The 18963-nt window shown below is 33.3% G+C and overlaps 1 protein-coding gene across 1 annotated transcript in view; it reads right to left on the bottom strand.

Moving 5' to 3' along the window:
- Positions 1 to 2520: 2520 nt before the first annotated feature.
- The window catches only part of Sgcz (sarcoglycan, zeta), a 1013519-nt gene continuing 997076 nt past the window's right edge, over positions 2521 to 18963 (bottom strand). The window contains exons 7-8 of the mRNA XM_005398345.2: positions 9066 to 9189; positions 2521 to 3256 (exon numbers count right to left, since the gene is read on the bottom strand). Coding sequence (XP_005398402.2) covers positions 3062 to 3256; positions 9066 to 9189 — 319 coding nt within the window. The 3' untranslated portion in view covers positions 2521 to 3061. The remainder of the gene's footprint in view (positions 3257 to 9065; positions 9190 to 18963) is intronic.

Genomic DNA, 18963 nt, shown 5'->3' with positions numbered 1-18963 from the left:
CAACTGCAGTCAAATACTCCTAGTTTATTCATTTCTGGCAAAGAATTTAAATGCCAGAAATCCTACCACCACCCTTCCTTCCTTTTTCACCTCTTACCCTCCCTGATAAATTGAGTCCACAATGAAGACGTGAATAACAAGATAGCAGAGTACGATCCATACAGCTCACTTTAAATGAATAATTTTTCTGAGTGTAATTCAGGGAACAGGAAAATTTCCATTCTTTTAGTAAAGTGCATTAATTATATTTAAGTATGTTTTAAGTATGTTCTGGTATAAAAATCATTCTAGGAAATCAGATAATGAATCAGGGACCTATAGATCATGAAAGAACCAATGTTGTGCTTAATAAGTTAGTTAAGGACTTCTAGAATCAATCTCACAAGTCTTCAGTAGAATCCTGAAATCTGAGATTGGGTTTGCATTTCATTCTGAGGAGTCTAAAAGAGTCAGCCAAGTAATTCCAACCAATAACTTAGTGATAGATAGAAAAGTCTCTGTACCACTCTTCTATTATTAAATTGAGCAGATATTTTTACACCATTTTGAGATACTAGTCTGAATCTTCAAGTTTCTATGTTACTTCTGAATTTTGTTTACACTTTCCAGAGTATATGTGAATCGAAAATTTGTCACTGGAATTGGTTTTTCCTTTTACTCTTTTCATCTTTTCACCCCTTGTGATAAATAATTCAAGCCTCCAGTGCTCCCTTCTACAACCTATAGTTTTCATTCTTGGAATCAGAACATGGTAGAGCTGGAAGAAACCTATTTGATCCAGTACTTTTTTTCCAAGTCAGCTCAATTGATAACTAAACAAATGAAGTAAAATTACTTTCATCTCGCCATTGGATACGTGTATTACTAATCACAGGAATTGTTCTCCTTTAAGAAAGTTTCTAATTGTTTTAAGGTGCATAGAACTTGGATATATCTCATTAATACAAATTATTTTCCTTCCTGTATTACTGTATTTCCTTTCCTGTATTACTAATCACGGGGATTGTTCCCCTTTAAGAAAGTTTCTAATTGTTTTAAGATGCATAGAACTTGGATATATCTCATATTAATACAAATTATTTTCCTTAACATAATGTAGTAATTAGCACCCACAATTTCTCAAAATCTCTTGTGTTATACTTTGTGTATGTGCAAAGATCAATATGTGAATTTCTTATTTTAAATTCTAATCTCTGAGTATGAATAAATTAAACTCCATATTATGTTGTAAGGTTTTAAGCAATTATCATCTTAAAGTTACTTCTAAATTTATTCAAAGATTTATATCATAACCTCAAAACACAAGTCTGTATCCATTTTAAAAATAGTAACAGTGAAGTAGTTTTAGGACCCTTCTCTTAAATTCAGGATTCATTCAGTAAAATGGAACTTTTCCAATTTAAAATATTCTGGGTAATGGCTCTCTTTGCTGCTTAAATTACACAATTCTCCTACTTTCACTAAGAAAACAACTTCAACAAGGTCCAATCTTCCACTTTACTTTGAGCTGCAGAGCCCTGAACTTCAAAGCTCTGATGATCAGGTACCTCCAGAATGAGACTTCTACACATCTGTTAATAGTGTGCATATGAGTAAAAATATTATTTGACAGGTGAAAATTAAGAACTTACCTTAAGGTAAAAAAGTCATCTTCATATAATAAGAAATATTTAAAATGAATATACAATTTTGGGTTCTATAGGTTTCAAGAATTCCAGTTGAGGAGTGTTGTGATAAACGAATCTACAGTATTTTGAAGTTAATTATTAGGAGCTAATTTACACAAATTAGTACAGATTGGAACGAGATGTGATCTCTATCAGGATAGCTTAATAGTGTAATAAAAGTGACTAAATATTAGCAGTTGAAGAGAAATATGACTAAATTCCTTATAGAATTAAGCTAATGAAGTAAACACACTTTCAAAGTATTTATTAACATTTGTCTTTTGTACTGTTTAGTCAGGAATATTTAACTCTAACTTCTTTAAATCTTAACTTTGAATGTAAAGTAATGGGTCATAATTTTTAAGATGATACCCCAATGGAAAGTGAATCTATTCTCAGCATTATGCATGGCATAGGAATTTATTTAGAGGTTGTTTGAATTTTATCAGTCAAGGTCAAATATAAAGTGAGTGGAATAAACGGAATCTGTACTATTAAAATTTAAGTGTTAATAAGGGCATGTGAATTTTTGATCTTTGGAAATGATTTCTGGATTCCACACCTTTAGTTATGCACCTCTTAATCCTACCTTATTGCAATAAATTAGATGTTTTGTGAAAAGCAAATACATCACATGCAATAGCCAAGTAAATATGATATAAGGCCATCCAGATCTGACAAATGATGGTGTTATGGCATTGTGTTAATTATGTAAAGATTATATTGCTGAGTGCTTTCAAAATTACCTAATGTACAAAATTCTATACTTAGTAGACAAAGAGTAACAACACACTGAATTGAAAGAAACAAGTAAAACTCAAAGAGGGACTGTATCTTGTTTTGTTTTGTTTTGTTAAAAACTCGTATTGAATTTAATTTTTTAGTAAAGCAAGCATTACATAATGCTTCAAAACTTTAAAATTCGGGGATAAAAGTTTACATCCAAAAATATGAATGGAAAATTGTGCTTTCAGACTGTAGAATTTGTTTTCTTACAGGGTTAACCATTTCATCTCGCCATTGGATACTGGGAATTTCATCTATGTAATGTATATATGTGCAGTTCATATCCAGGTTCAGCAAAAGTCTAAAACTGTGTGCTTCACTTCATGTAGCAAAGGCACCTATGTTAATTCTCCCTTTCGAGCAAAAGTTATGATCCAGTTTTCCTGCTGAAGATGACTTTTCCACTGCTGGGGCGCTCTCACAGTACATGTTAGCAGTTCGGGAAATCTCAAGAGAAGTTGGAGGCGAATTCCTGCTTGTACTGGAAGAAGTTGCTCTGTGGACCATTTGAAGCAGCTCTGGACTGATCACAAGGGAAACCGAGCAGAACTGTGAAGCAGACGAACAGGAACAAAAGGCTTTTCTGGTGTGAGGAGAAATCAGTCACTTCAGCTCCACAAGCAGATGGTGCTACTGGACCGACAGGTGGAACCCACTCCTGCTGGAGAAAGGTACAGTTGGCCATTGGGGCAGACACAGAGTTCGTACACCGTCTGTCGAGAATTCGAGGAGCTTGACGAAGAAGACGAAAAGGAGCCGGTTGGTAGATTTCCCAGCCGGATTTTATCTGCATTTAGAAATATCTAGGGGGAAAAGAAACTGTGTTTTAATTCTTGCGCTTTGCATCACGGTCTGGTAAGAGAGACTACATTAAAATCGGTTCTCTTGGTTTAACTGCCATGCTTTGTTGGACAAATAAATTACATTCCTATGGTACAGTCTAAAAACTGTGCAACTGTCTGTCCCTCTGAGAGCTAGCGCATTCTGAAAGAAAGCTCTCAATCTGAAAAGTAATGCTATACAATCTGCTTAAGGGGCAAACCCAGTTTTTCAGACACTACAGGAGATTAATGATGCTCTCAATTTAAATTCTTAAGCATATCCAAAGTGTATACAAACATATGAGAAAGTCAGTGGAGATGACAGTCCTGAAGAGTCAGGCAATTAATTAAAAAATACATTTACTCTATCTTTGAACTTTTCAGAAAAGCATGCTGACTCATAGTCTAGAGGTTATATTAAGAAGATAATCAGCATAGTTAATAACAGATAATCCTTCTATATAACCAGAGTTTTAAACATATTATCTGTGTTCAATAGTGACTTTGCTAAATCTTTTAACTTGGGAAAGCACTGATCATGGACTGCCGTCTTTCAGGGACAGTGATCGTAAGTTTTTTGACATGCTTGAACAAATTTCCAAAGGAAAAATTTGATCACTGATTTGAATGAGTAAAGGAACAATTTTCCCCACGTATTTCTTAATTATATTTATATAAAACTACCTAAACTGCAGGAGAAGGCCTGTGTTTTGTTCAGGGCCACGGAACAATGCATAGAATTATGTCAGGGCATGCTGGGTGGTGTAACATTCTTCTTGTGCCTTGCAAATGTCTCTCCCATGTGGGATTCTAATATATTCTCCATCAAAACCAAGTTCATCTACTTTCTTTCCCTTTGGAGAATCTACCCTAATGTCTCAAAATAGGACTGTTCTTATTTGACTCTCCCATAACAATTAAATGTTTTTAACACCCCAGACTGTTGATCTCTGACTATGTTATTTTACAATAAAATTATATCTTATTTTGTCTACTAAACTGTGCAAATGAGCTTGGAAAGAGCAAAGAAATAATTTTCCCTACCTATTTCTTTATTGTTATAAGGGAGATTTATGCCTGAACAGCAGGGGAAGGCTTGTGTTTGGTTCAGGGACACAGGAAAATGCATAAAATTATGTCAGGGCTTCTTATAAAAAAAATCCTTCTGGATACTTGGTAATTTCACAAGATATCTCTATACATACTTTTATATAACAAATAGTTGCTGAATAAATGAACAAATTATAAATTATATGAATAAATTATCACCAAGAACATTCTAAATTAAGGTGTGATTCAAAATTTGTAGGTATAACCAATGCCCAAGTATATGAAAGAGTAGGAGGAGCAAAGGGAATGAATGTCTGTTCTAAGTTCTAAAGTCAACATTTGCTTTGCTTAAATGAAAGAAAGAAATGCACAAAACTGAGCAAGTGCCATCCATTTCTTAGGGTGGGGTGTCGGGACTCATCTTCTTGCTCCATGTTTCCATACAGAGGGACATCAATAAGTGTAACACTACAGAGGTACATCAATGAATGTAACACTGATTGTTAGACACTTCTGGGTTCTCCACAGAAGAATGATGGCTGCTTATATTTGTTCAGTTTGAGAAAGTGGGCTTTCTGTAAGCCCTTTGCCATACTTCTGATATCCTTATGCTTGCACAGAGCAAATATTCTTGAACTTCAGAAAGCTTACAAGGATAAACTACCTATCTGTGTGACTTTGGTCTGAAAATTTGGAAGTGAGTTTGCTGTAAAGAAACATGAGGGGCAGCTACGTAGCACAAAAAGCCTGAAGACACAGATAAGATGAGGAATGAGGAAAGCTAAAGAACAGGAAGGAGGCTCAAGTGGGATTGATGAAATTATCATAAGGGGCCTGGGATATAGCTCAGTGGCACAAGCACCTGCTTGGCAAGCTCAAGGTCGTGAGTTCAACTCCAGGTACCAAAAAAATAAATAAATAAGTGAAATTATCATAAGACTTTTTGGATGGAACATTCTTTATTAAGCATAGAAAATGAGTGTTGCTATTTAGCTGTAGTTTGTAAGGCCTTGCTTATATCACACCACACTTCAGGCTTTCACACTCATGGAACAGACTGCCTGTCACTTGGTGAAGCGTGGGAGAATGAACTGCGCAGAGTAGTGTTTTTTATATAGGTGAGGCTTGCAAGTGGCAGCCTCAGAAAGAAGCCTAAACTGTAGAGGGCTCAATTGTGTGGTGAGTGTTCAAAAGCATGGCCCTGATGTGTGCAGGCTGCTTTGCTGCAGCCACAGTAGTGGTCTTCAGCTTCCATCGGTTAAGGCGCTACTTGAGACAGTATCCAGCTACATGGCTAGACTTAATTTCATGCATTGTCTCCTGAGACCCACACTGCAGTTTCACCTGTGTAAAGAACATGAGTTTCTTTAATCAATAAGTTCATCACATAGGGCTGCTCAAAAGAGAAAATGCAGTTTTCTTGGTTTGGGGTAGAAAAATAAATTTTGAGCAGGAAGGACTGTTATCTATTGTTTTCTTCCAAAACATCATCCCTGAGCAATCTCAGTTGTTACAGTATGGACTAGTGTGACTACTTCCTTCTGTTCTGCTCAGGTAGTTACAATAATTTTGCTCAATTTCCCACTTCTAAAATTGATAGGTCTATTCTACACTGTTCTCTGAACAGCATACTCCATTTGTTCTGAAACTCTTTTCTAGTCTAAGAATCATAATCCAAGATTGTACATCACAGCTGACCATCTTCATTCTACTGAGAATTAATTTATCCTATTCTGATATGTTGAAATCACATCTATTACACTCATAGAAATCTTCAATAACTGTCAATGTAAAAATTTCTAACAGTGATTTTGTGGCATATGTTATTGTATATTACTGTGCTACTTATGTTATTATACCAACTGCATTAGACTAAGTAAAATTAGGACTCTTATTTCCTTCAGTAATGAATTTGAAATTCCTTCCAGAATTATGTCTGAAAATGACTGTGAATCTTCTTCAGTAAATACTTTTATGTACTCTTTTTTTTTTTTTTTTTTTACTGGGGATTGAACTCAGGACCTTGCTCTTGGCAGACAGGTGCTTGTGCCACAGAACTATATTCCCCAGCCCTATATAGACTTTTATTCTTCTGTGTTCCATCAACTATTTTGTCAATCTGAATATGATGTTTGCTGCAATCCTAAGCAATTTAAAAACTAAGAGTAGGGACATTTTAATTTTCTATATTGTAATTATCAATTTGTCTTTCTGTGATATAGTCAGTACAGAATTATAAAAGAAATATTTTATGTAGTTCACACTCCTTCATAGTAGAATTACATGCTATTTTAATGTAGTGCCATATCTTTCTGTAATTTTATTTTAATATGAAAATATATGACACATTAAAATCTCTGGCTATGATTTACTTATAGCATAATACTCAACTGGTAATTAAAGGCTAACCTGTCATTGAATCAAATGATTGTTTTGATTCATTGAATAAAACATGTAAGTACATGGTTCATAAATAAGAGCAGAACAGTAATTAGTGCTACCAATACTTAATATGGAATATTGATTTTTAATAATATGAATGTAATGCTTAACATGTTAAAATCTTTTTAAGAAATGCAAGATGCTTAATAAAGATTTCTGTTCTGCTGCTGTTGACAAAATTTTGTAGTTTGCAATTAGAGTAGAAAAAATCCTAAAAAGATATGTGGATATATTTTTAAAATATTGTCAAGCATATTTCCAGGTTATTTATATTGTATTACCCACGAAATTTCAAAAATGATCTTATCAGTGACTCTGTTTATAAAAAGGAAGCAAAACATATAATTAAAATTTGTCTCAAATCAACAATGGCAACAGTTAAAATAATGGCAGAAAGTAAGATTTTATTCATTAATTGTCACATCATTATATCTGAGAGGTGTGAACTTCCCCAGAGCATCTCTTTCCAATTATCCTTTTATTCTATTTCTTCTCAACTTAGTCCTTATGAGCTTGAAGCAAAAAATAAGAAAACACATGGAGGCAGGAAATAAGAAGGCAATAACAATGTGATGGTAACAGCAGTATGTTATATTTAGATCCTTAAGTTTCTTTATAGGAAGATTTACAGCATTAAATATGTTACATATAAGAATATAAAATAAGTAAGGTAGAATTAAAAAAAATAAGCAAAATCCTCCCAAAACAAGAGTAACCACCAAGATGTCCAGTCAAACTTCAAAGAGAACAGATGAATATCCTGCAAACAAAACCAAAATCAATCCATAGAATTACAAGATAGATGCATGGATTAAACAAAAACATTAGATATGAAGAAGGGCCTTGGGAGGTAGACATGAATATAAAAGCATAAATAGAATGAAGTGTAGAGAGATAAAGAAACTAGGAAGGAGAAGCTCCAAAATATGGTAAGGGAATAAAAATGTACGTTTCTTTTTTTTTTTTTTGGTTTTTCTCTGGTACCAGGAACCAAACTCACGACCTTGTGCTTGCCAGGCAGGCGCTTTGCCACTGAGCTAAATCCCCAGCCCAAAAATGTACATTTCTTTAGAGTTACAATAAAAGATAATGGATGAGCGTTAATATCTGAAGAAATAGCTTGAGGAATTCCCAGGGTTGACAAAAATATAGACATGTAGAGACAGAACCAAAATACATAGAGGAAATAATACAAATAAAATATATGTGATTTATCACACAACAGTGGAATAGTGGCACAACAAATGCAAGGGTTATTTGATGCAAACTAATGTTAGCATGCATATAATTTTCCAGGAAATGAAAACTAAAACAAATATTAAAAAAAATGACTTTTCTTTTTAGGCAAATCCAGATAACATTCATATCAAAACAAACTGAGAAGTCAAGGTCTGTGCAGTAAGCTTTTGAGGTGAAGATTTTTATTTATTTTAAATTCATTTTTATCTGAAACAGAAGAAATGTCGCACATGTTAACGTTGTATTGGATAATGTTCACTAAATGTACTATTGTGAAATAGTTAAATCAGGTTAAATGTATTCATCTCTTGAAACATTTACTATGTTTTACAATGAAAGCTTTAAAAATATTTCTCTTGGGACTGGGGATTTAGCTCAGCGGCAAAGCGCCTGCCTGGCAAGTGCAAGGTCGTGAGTTCGGTTCCCAGTACCGGAGAAAAACCAAAAAAGAAAAAAAAAAAATTTCTCCTAGCTTTTTGAAATGTATAGTACATTACTGTGTTCTGTAGTCACTACACTGTGCGACAGTGAAGGAGAACTTCCTGCTTCTTTGAGCAGTAAATTAGTATCCATTCATCAAATTTTGCAAGAACTTTCTCTTGTGATTGAAAAAGTAGAGAGAAAACAAAGATCATCTTCATTTTTGATATTATTTTTATAAAAGAGAAAAAAACAATGACAAGACAAAAACAAAACAACACACAAACAATAAAAACAATACAGGATTTCAAAACAAGACGACAGGAATTAACAATGGTTGTTATATTACATATTGTTATTATGATAGTAATTATATTTGTTTGCCTTTGTGGAAACTACAAACATTTAGATGCCCCACTTAAAACGACTTGGTGTATGTATCTCAGTAGAAAATGTACAGACCTTTAACTTAGGAAAGTAACATTAGGCTTATCAAATTTCATATTTAAGAAATATTAATATCCCAGTAATTTAAACTTTCTTGAGAAACAGTTCTTTGTGTCCCATTTGGAATCTTACACCTATAGCTTGGGAGGAGATGCCCTCAGAAGTCCAGGCAATCCTGCTCTGGAGGACTCACCTCCCCTTCTGTAGACTGTAAATGCAGCTCCTTCCGGCAGGTAGCTTTGAAGTCACCTGCAGCAGCTCTCACCTGGACACCACGAGGAGCTTCCATTATCAAAGATCTGGTTGGTGATTCAAGCCTAGGAGGAAATGAATAGAATCATTAACAGTAAAGAGAAAAAATATAATGAGCTAAAGCCAATATTAGCTGACTGCAAACAGTGGAACAAACAAACAAACAAAATATAACCAGGCATAAATAAAAATCTTTGCCATTTGCAGCAGAATTTCAAACTAGAATGAGTTTTAGAATATTTTATTGCCCTATTTAGTTTTGGTTTATTATAAAATCCTAATTTGTTCACATCCATTATTTACTCTCATTTGTATATAATAATTTAGTAAGAACTTCTTAGGTTGTTTCCCTTTATAATGTTCATGAAAAGTAGGTCAAGATAAGTTTGCGTGTTTAAATCTTTTACATATAATCAATATTAATGATGGAGTTTTAATAAATAAATTGGTGTGATTTAGGATGTACATACTCCTTAATAAAGAATCCTAGCCTTGCAAAGATGAAAACTTTAATGAAATTCATTAATATTGCAAGCTTTCAAAAGTGTACAGTCAAATTTTTTAAACTAGAAAAATTTCAAAGTACTTATTACACTTCTAGAAATTAATTAAAATCAATATGTAGCATATTTTGTGTATCAGATGACCCCTCTTGGTCCAGTGAAATATCCACAGAGTGACACCAGTCTGAGAAAGAAAAATCAAATGGAGGATATGACATAGAGACTAGAAGGAAGAGAGAAAATATTAGCAGTAAGCTCCTCAAGCTCACATTCAACATAATCTAGAGCAACTGGTTTCCTTCCTGGCAGGAAGAACCACTTCAGAGCAATCTGTGAAGTTCAGCTCCTCTTTGAGGAAGTCAAATTTAAAGGGTTAAAAGTGGTATGGAAAGAGGTGAGTCAGGGTTTAGAAGAAGTGGTTCCGAAGCTTTCACATGATTTATTTTGCATTATGCCTCAAAACACATTTGAAACTTTCGTTTTCAGGAGCCATTATGACATCTTCATGCCATCCTCAGCAGTGCCAGATTTAGAATGTCTGTTTAAGAAATGTCTGTGCTTCCTGCTTTAAACAAAAACCCTTATTATTTCATATAACATTTGAAATCCTGAAAAAAAAGAATCATAATCCTACCACTTCAAAACAAAACAAAATAAAACAAAAAACCTCTCCCTGTAAGTGGCCTGAGCTGACCTGTGAAAATGGTTCACTACTCTCTTGACCCAGAAAATCCCACAAAATCATGTAAATCAAGAGGGTCAAATCTTTTTTTTTTTTTTTTTTTTGGTCTTTTTGAGACAGGGGCTCGCTATGCAGTTCAGGTTGGCCTTGAGCTCATTTTGTAGCCCAGGCTGGTCTCGAACTCACAATGATAGGAGAATTAAATCTTTGTGTTCATTTACACACCCGTGAAACTGCCCAGGCCATCAAGGGTGTGTATATCCAAATGGTCACCAAGTATTTGAATGATGTCACATTAAAAAAGCGATGTGTGACATTCTGAGGTTACAGTGCAGTTGGCAAGTGTGCCCAGGCCAAACAGTGGGGCTGGCCGCAGGGTTGGTGGCCCAAAACGAGTGCTGAATTTTTGCTGCACACGCTTAAAAAGGCAGAGAGTGATGCTGAACTTAAGGGTTTAGATGTAGATTCTCTGGTCATTGAACACATCCAGGTGAACAGAGCACCCAAGATGCGACCCTGTACTTAGAGAGCTCATGGCCTGAGTAACCCATCCATGTGCTCCCCCGCCACATGAGAGGAGCCTCACTGAAGAGGGACAAATTGTTCCTAAACCAGAGTAGGAAGTTGTATAGAAGAGAAAGATGTCCCAGAAGAAACTGAAGAAACAAAAACTTTTTAATTCTTCTGCAAAGATACCCAGAAGGGGAATAGCTGGGTTGAATGGGACCATTAATCCTAGGTTTCTGAGGTATCTCCATACTGATTTCCACAGTGGTTGCATCAGTCTGCACTTCCAACAGTGGAGAAGCGTTCCTTTTCTCCCACAGCTCCTGCAGTATTTAAATGGAAAGAGTAAAAAAGATCTAAAATGTAAAATAGATACTGTGAAATGGGAAGAAATTGTTTAAGAGGAGAAAGGAAATAGATGGGGGAAAGGGGAAAGGAAAGAAGGGAAAAGGGAGAAAAAATGCAAGTTAGTTATACTATTAGTGTCTCTTAGTACATAGGAAAGGAAGGTTTATGCTAGTATAGACTGGAAAATTTTTATGCCCATATCTTGTACTCTGAGTAACTACTTCTAAAATAATAATATGCAATCTATTAACTATGTCAGTATCCTATCATCTTGTTAAGAAATTTTGTTTTACCTTTTTTTTCCAAAAAGTAAAGGAAAACAAACTTATGCACTGGGAATAAATTAAGCATAAAATAAGTGCAAATGAAATTTTAAAAAAAATACAGTTTTCAAATGTATTTTGTATTTGATGTCTGCTGGCAAACTCTCAAACACACACTACCTTAATAAATCTGTCTGATCCTTACTGTTTCCACTTGCTGTTTATTAGCCATAGCTGCATATGTATTCATACATATTTTGATGTGGTTTGGCAATTCACTCTTTAGATGAATAAGAACTTAATGAAAATGTATTACTATTTTAGAGCAGATTATGAACATAATATTCAAGAAAATACTACTTGGTGAGCTTATAATGGAAGGAAAAGCACATTTATTTATTCAGTAATTAATACAGTTGAGCTCATTTCGAAAGAAAATAGTTTGAGGTCATTATTCATATATTTGATAGTTAAATGTGTGTATCAACCATGCAAAAGGCTTACGCTGCATGATATCTGGTACTGGAACATTAAATACAGTAAATATTTCTGGGTGTCTGAGTTTTTCCATTTTCTTCTTTATTACTTATTTAATCAGAAAATATTTATTATATCCATATTCATTAGACTGGGTATTCATTGCCAGAGTAACTGTAGTGTGAAGCACATTTACCACACTCAGAGGATCTCTGTTAAAAAGGAAGGAAAGATTGGAAGCTGACTAAATCTAAGTTCAGGAACATTAGGCAGCATCAGTAAACTCCAGTTTCATTTTTCCACATTAACAATTATGATGCTTACTTCAAACTTTGCTATAAAATTTAGAGGCAGGCTAGGCATGATGGCACATGCCAATAATCACAGTACTTGGGAGACTGAGACAGGAGGATCAATTCAAGTTTGAGGTCAGCCCCGGCTATAAAGTGAGCTCAAGGCCAGCCTGAGCTGAATAGTGAAACCCTGTCCCAAAAAGATTAAAAAAAAAAACAAAAAAAAAGACAACAAAAATCAAAGGTGGTAAGTATGTAGCAAGAAAACCCTTGGCAGTGTTCATGGCATATCTTCTGCTGTCCGTCCCCTTAGGTTCCTTGCTGTTCTTCCATTCATTCAGTAGAATATGTTGCTACAAGAGATGGGAGATGAAGAAGCCAAGAGAAAGCTATTGACTTTCTTAACTTCATGGACGTTTTAAATTGAAAAACAAATTGCCCGTTTGTTGTAATGAAAATCACTCTGTACATTGGATAGACAACAGGAGAAAACAGATAAATGAGAGTCTGTTTGTTTTCTTCTATTAAAAATATTTTGTCAATACACTAGATGGGATTTGGAGAAAAATCAAAATTGATCTCAAAATTTTCTTGTTCTACAGTTCTGAGGTGATGGGTTGCTTATTGTTTAAAGGTGAGTGGTGTGGGGAAGGTGATGGTTCAGAGGACCTAAGAGCAGATGCCTCAAAGGGAAAAGAATACAGCTGACCCATGGTGAGAGAAGCTGCTAGCTTCGATCTAGGAGGTGTCTAATGACCAACTCTTAGCACTAAATGATCTGGCACAGGGTTAACCCCTTGGGAACATGTTTGGAGCCCAGGGACACAGAGCTAGAATGACTGCGCTTAGTTTCTGATATTCAGTTCAATGGAGGTCAAATGTGTAAATTACATTTTATAAGAATATCTTCTCTTCTAATCATTTGGATTAACACACACATATTTATGCACCACATGATACAAAACAATATCAGCAAAGTAAGTCCAATTTTACATATTCTCAACTTCCTCCAGTGCTGCAGTAATTGAAGACATGGAAGTTCTAACTGTATACATTGTAAGTGTTGATAAAATTAAAAGTAACATGCTTAAGCAAAGTTATGTTTATTACTAATATAGCAGTCTGTTTTGAATAGTATCCAGTGCTCAGGAAAGTAATATGCACTATGAATTTAAAATTGTTCAGGCAGTGTTCAATTAAGAAGGATGCAAAATATTTGGAAGGTTTCTAAATTCTATTATCAAATGAATATATTTCATAGTCAAATACATTTTTAGGACTATAAGGTTAAAGAAAACTTATGAAATATTTTATAACTTTTCCTACTTAGCAAAAGCAAATAAACTAGTTATTGTTAGTAATATCATTACAGGACAATATGTATGGAGACCTCAGAGATCTTAAAAATTGACACTGTTGTGAACAGCAAAGTTTCATTGTGAACATTTACAGTTGCATTATATCTTAATTCACTGTAGGTATTTATATTTGGATGTATGCACACATTATTTGGAGCTGTATGCTGTCTGTAGTTATCATAAACTGAATAGAGTAAAGGATATTTCTTCACACAAATATTGTACAAATTTTAACATCTCCATCTAAACTCCAAGAGTGTAAACTCTCTTCTAAGAAAGTAATCTTTCCTATAGCCACAGCAGTTTCATCACTTTTACAAAAGACACTGCAGTTAGGCATTCACATGATTGTATCACCTATGTAAAAGACATTCTTAAACAAATATATGCCGCACAAAATTTAAACGATCTGAGAAAAATAGGAAGCAGCCATCTGATATTACTAGCCATGTCTACTAATCAAAATGCGTTAATGATTACGTAATTATATATTTCGTGGACTATTCTACAAATAATATTTTGTCAGACCCTTATTGTAGCTATGTTTACTGGAAGTTATATTATAAATTGCAGGATATGAGAAAAACATTCTCTGTATTGAAATTGTTGCTGCATACTATAAAGTCATGCAAATTATTCCCAAGAATCAGCCTGGGAAATTGAGGTCTATACTGATTGGAACTTAATTACTATGTGCAAGAATTATATCAACATAATGAGAGAATTAATGTAGAAATTTGAATAAGAAACTGCTCATGGATTCTACTTCAAAATTTAAATCTAATTAAAATCTTGGGAGCACAGTTACCTCATTAATAAAACCATAATTGTAAAACACTTTAAAAATAGAATATTGTAGCAATGGCACAACATCATTAGATTAGCCTAACTTTATGGAGTTAGCCATATAATTACAATAATGCAATAAAAGCTAATGTTAATAATGAGAAATATTCTATGCTTAAAATTGTGTGGACTATCTCTTAAGCACCCTGCCAACATGAAGAAGTGGACACTCTAATTGTTCATACTCTATTTACAAAGTATTTGAATATTAGGGTGGTTGGGTTATTTCTTATTATTATGTAGCTTGGCCAATTATCCTAGAATAGATGAAATAATCTGGGAGAAAAGCTATGTTAGAGAACCTAAAAACCTACTACACAGCTGTAGTAATCTAGACAGTTCTGGCATTGCATAAGGAAAATAAATAAAACAACAGAATAAAATAGATTCCATAAATGGATTTTCCTTGTGTGGCAGTATGATTTTCGACCAGGCAATAAAGTGATCTAATAAGAAAGGCAAGGTGTTTAAAAATGAGGCCAGACAAACTGCTATCTGGACAAAATGAACTTCAATCTTTGCCAGACCCACCATCAAAAGTAAAAACTAACAACACGAATTTTTAAAGGAAAAATGTCTTTGTGACATGAGACGCAGCAAAACAATCTTAAGCCACGAAAAGCAATAACAAGTAAATATTCAAATATATAAGTCGAGTAGTATCTTTCAAAATCACTATTGAGGAAATGAATCTAGAACACATGCATCAGAAAATAATATTCACAAAACACATACATCCATATATATACCTGATGTCCTTTAGATAAACAATCCTCAAACTTACATTTAAAATACTAAAATAATTAAAATATGAACAAAATACTTGATGAAACATTTCACTAAAAAAAGCACAGAGTTATCCAACATTTACATGAAAAATTGTGTAATAAACTTAGTCAGCAGGTAATGACAAATTTAAAACCAGAGTTAATTCTAGTAAGTACTTATCAGAATGGTTTCAATTAGTGATATTGCTGACACTAAGTATTGGTGGCAGTGTGCGAAATAACCAAAACTTCCATCTACTTTTAATTGAAAAGCAAAATTATATAACCAGTTTGGAAAATTCTGGCAAATTGAGAATTATGTGGGGTGAATGAAAGATTATGAAGAAGATGATATGTCGTATAAGTTATTAATACTCATTACTTACATTTATTATTTGAGTTTCATCTCAAAATTTTTAATATGAAAATAAATGTCTTTTCCTGTGGCTGGGGTGGAAATTTAATGGGGAGAGGGATGAAGAAACGTTCTCAAGGGAAAATAATGATTTATATCTAGAAAAGTGTCTGGGTTACAAAAGTGTACGTATTTATCAAACATCAGAAAATGCACATTTTAATCTCATGCGTGTCTTTGCTAATAATTTTTTTAAAAAGAAAAGAAGCTGCACATGTATCTTTAATATTAACAATCATCTGTTGAAGGAATTAGGGAAGTTGATGCAGATTTATTAAATATTCTTTGAAATTTTCTTTTGAGTGAAGATAAAATGGGAATTGCTTAAAAATAAGAACATTGTATCAAGTTAGTTAATAATTCAAATTAATGTTATTGCAATTAGAAATTTAGAAATTGGCTAATGGAACACAGTACAATCTTAAATGAATCAAAAGTATTTAGGAGAAATTAATATCTCACAAATGTAAAATTTATTGCCTGGTGGAAATTACTAGGACACTTCACAAATAATGCTTAAAAGTTGGTTACCTATATTTAAGGAAATAAAATTAGGTTTTTAGTACATTTCCTCAAAAACAATTTCTAGCTTTATGCATCCAAAATACTAAAACTAATACATAAATGGCAAACTAATTTTCATTAAAAATTAGAAGAAAATTCAGAAAACAATTTCTAACTTGGTCTATTTCAAGGGAAAAAAGTTTAGAAATAACCTAATACACAAAGTAAACAACAAAAATTATGAGAACAAGAAATATCCAAGTATAGAAAAGGAAACATTTTAAGGAAAACAGCCAAAAATCAAAAGGAAAACACTAAAAGTAATAATATATATAAAATATATAATATGTGCCACCATGGTATTTATTCATATATTAATTTTAAATGCAAAACTATTTAAAGTTGCTTTGTGGAACACATAAGGCAAATATTGTAAGCAAAAATTTTACACTATATTTAATGAGTATATCATCAACAAATCAGATACAGATGTTAAAAAAATAAAGGAAAACACTAATAATTATAGAACACTAGAACTACATATCTTCACAAGGCAGTGTGTGTAGGAGATGAATGTACCTCTGCATTTTTCTGGAAGTTTTTATCTTTTCTATGCTGTCATAATGTGTTGTGATAAATATTTGTACAAATGTTTTGTAAGTCTTGGTGGTGCAAATAGAGTTGATGTGGAGATGTATTTTCCTACTCAATTTGTAAGTTGTAATGGTTTTCCTATGCACTTTGTCCTCTAATCAGCCTAGAATCCCAGTGAGATTTTGCATTTATGTTTTTCTTTTTTGGTTTTTCTCCGGTACCGGGAACTGAACTCACGACCTTGGGCTTGCCAGGGAGGCGCTTTGCCACTGAGCTAAATCCCCAGCCCCAGATTTTGCATTTATGATGTTATGCACTATCAAATCTGAAAACTCAATGGCTTGCTTTTCCAGAAATCTCTCAGTAGTCTGAGAAAGGAACATAGTTTTTAAAAAGCTGCAACTGAAATCACTAAATAGAAACTTGTACAGAATGTATCTAATTTTAACTAAATATTTAATACTGCTAAAGATACAGTCAGTACTTCTTAATTTGGAGTTTTAATGATGGAATATAATGTACAACTGAACAGAGATGAATAAGAAAAACTAATCAATGCAAGCTGTAACCCAATCATAGCAGAACTTTTATTACCTTTTTACTTCAGAGTGTGGTGTGCTTTCTTCAGTTACAAACTGTATCAGCTTTTGTTCTACATCTCTAGGGCAATTTATTCCTTTAAGTTAGATCAAAGAAATCCCTTGATCAATTTACACTCAGTGTTCCCAACATTTCAAACAAATGTTAGCCTCTTACAATGATCATTCACTGATAACTCTAAATAAATATGTAAATACATACTAGAATGAAACAAAGAAAGGGTGGAAAGAAAAAAGAGGGAGAAGGAAGAGAAGAAAAATGAAATAAAATAAAATATTTTAGATAGATGGATACATACATATATACATACATATATTCATTCATTCATATATACATAGAGATACATAGATAATTTTTTTTCTTCAAGGAGGGAAAAATGCCAGGAGAGTAACTTGCGTTTTTACTGACAAAATGACCTAGGGGAAAAAAACCTATTATATACTGAATGGTGGATTTTGTGTGAGAACAGGATTGATGCATATGAGAGCTACAGGGTTCCAGAGATTAACTGGGATTCTGCAAACCTTGGCAATTCAGTTTTAAACTACATTTGTATGAAAATGAGAATAACAAAAATGCCAATTATGTCATTAAATATTAATTAAATATTCATTCATTTTGCTGATTTCTGGTCCAGATTCTCTTCTTATTCTTGAAACAGTTCATGGATTTCACACCCACCCTGTCTTTGGACAACAGAAACCACATAATTACCTTCATCATTTTCAACACAGGGTTTAGAAACTCTGAAATGCAATAATTAGTTATATATTAATTTAAATTTTGAAAGAGGAACAGCTTTAATGCTTGTACAATTCCAGGCAAATACACTATGATATCCACGCCAATTACTCAGCATGTATTATTTTAGTCTTTTAAAATATACACACTTACTACAAGATGGTATCACTGTATGTAACAAATGAAAGAAAAGCCACAATGTAGGTTAAAATGCACATGAAAACTATCACAGGACTTGGCACAGATTGAATAATGAACAGTATGTTGAAGAAGCAAATTTTAAAAATCCACATTTCTACAAGAAGTACTTGCTACACTTTATTAGGAAGTTCTAAAACAGTTTTTCCTGGTCTTTTATGCTTACTAGTAAAAGAATAGAAGATAACATAACTGCTAACTCCCTGAACTACTATTTTATTTACTTTGGTGATTCATTTCCCTTTGTTGATTAGTGATAGATGTCAATTCAGAGTACTTTGCTTGCCTTGAATGGAAAGTTGTGAGCCAGGTTGTGAAGATCTTCTTTAATATTTGGTTCACAAATGAATAACTGAATACCCCAATCTTTACTATATTTCTCTTCTATTTCAGTTTTGGAATGTAGATTAGTATCACCTACCTCGGGGTTTGTCAATCTGCTTTTATCACCAGGGGATAAGCCTAGCTTAGCTTCATGTTTAAATAAGGCAGGAATGATGACAAAATAAAACCCAGAACCACTGTATATACTATATAGAAACACTATAATTATAATTTAACTCACATTCATACTTGTGAATTTTGGGACATGTCTGCAAAATAATTAAAGTAGTAGTTAGTTCTTGTTCCTCTTTTATTAATAAGTTTTATTAATAAAAAATACAGAATTAGTTCATAATTACTAAAATGATAGAAATAAGAGTGTTTCTTTAAGAAATTAGAAAATTTAAATTTTTTTGGAA

The sequence above is a fragment of the Chinchilla lanigera genome, unplaced genomic scaffold, assembly GCF_000276665.1.
Source record: "Chinchilla lanigera isolate Chin_1 unplaced genomic scaffold, ChiLan1.0 scaffold00062, whole genome shotgun sequence".
NCBI lineage: Eukaryota > Metazoa > Chordata > Mammalia > Rodentia > Chinchillidae > Chinchilla > Chinchilla lanigera.
The sequence above is the reverse complement of the archived record's forward strand: the minus strand, read 5'-3'. Positions and strand labels throughout refer to the sequence as shown.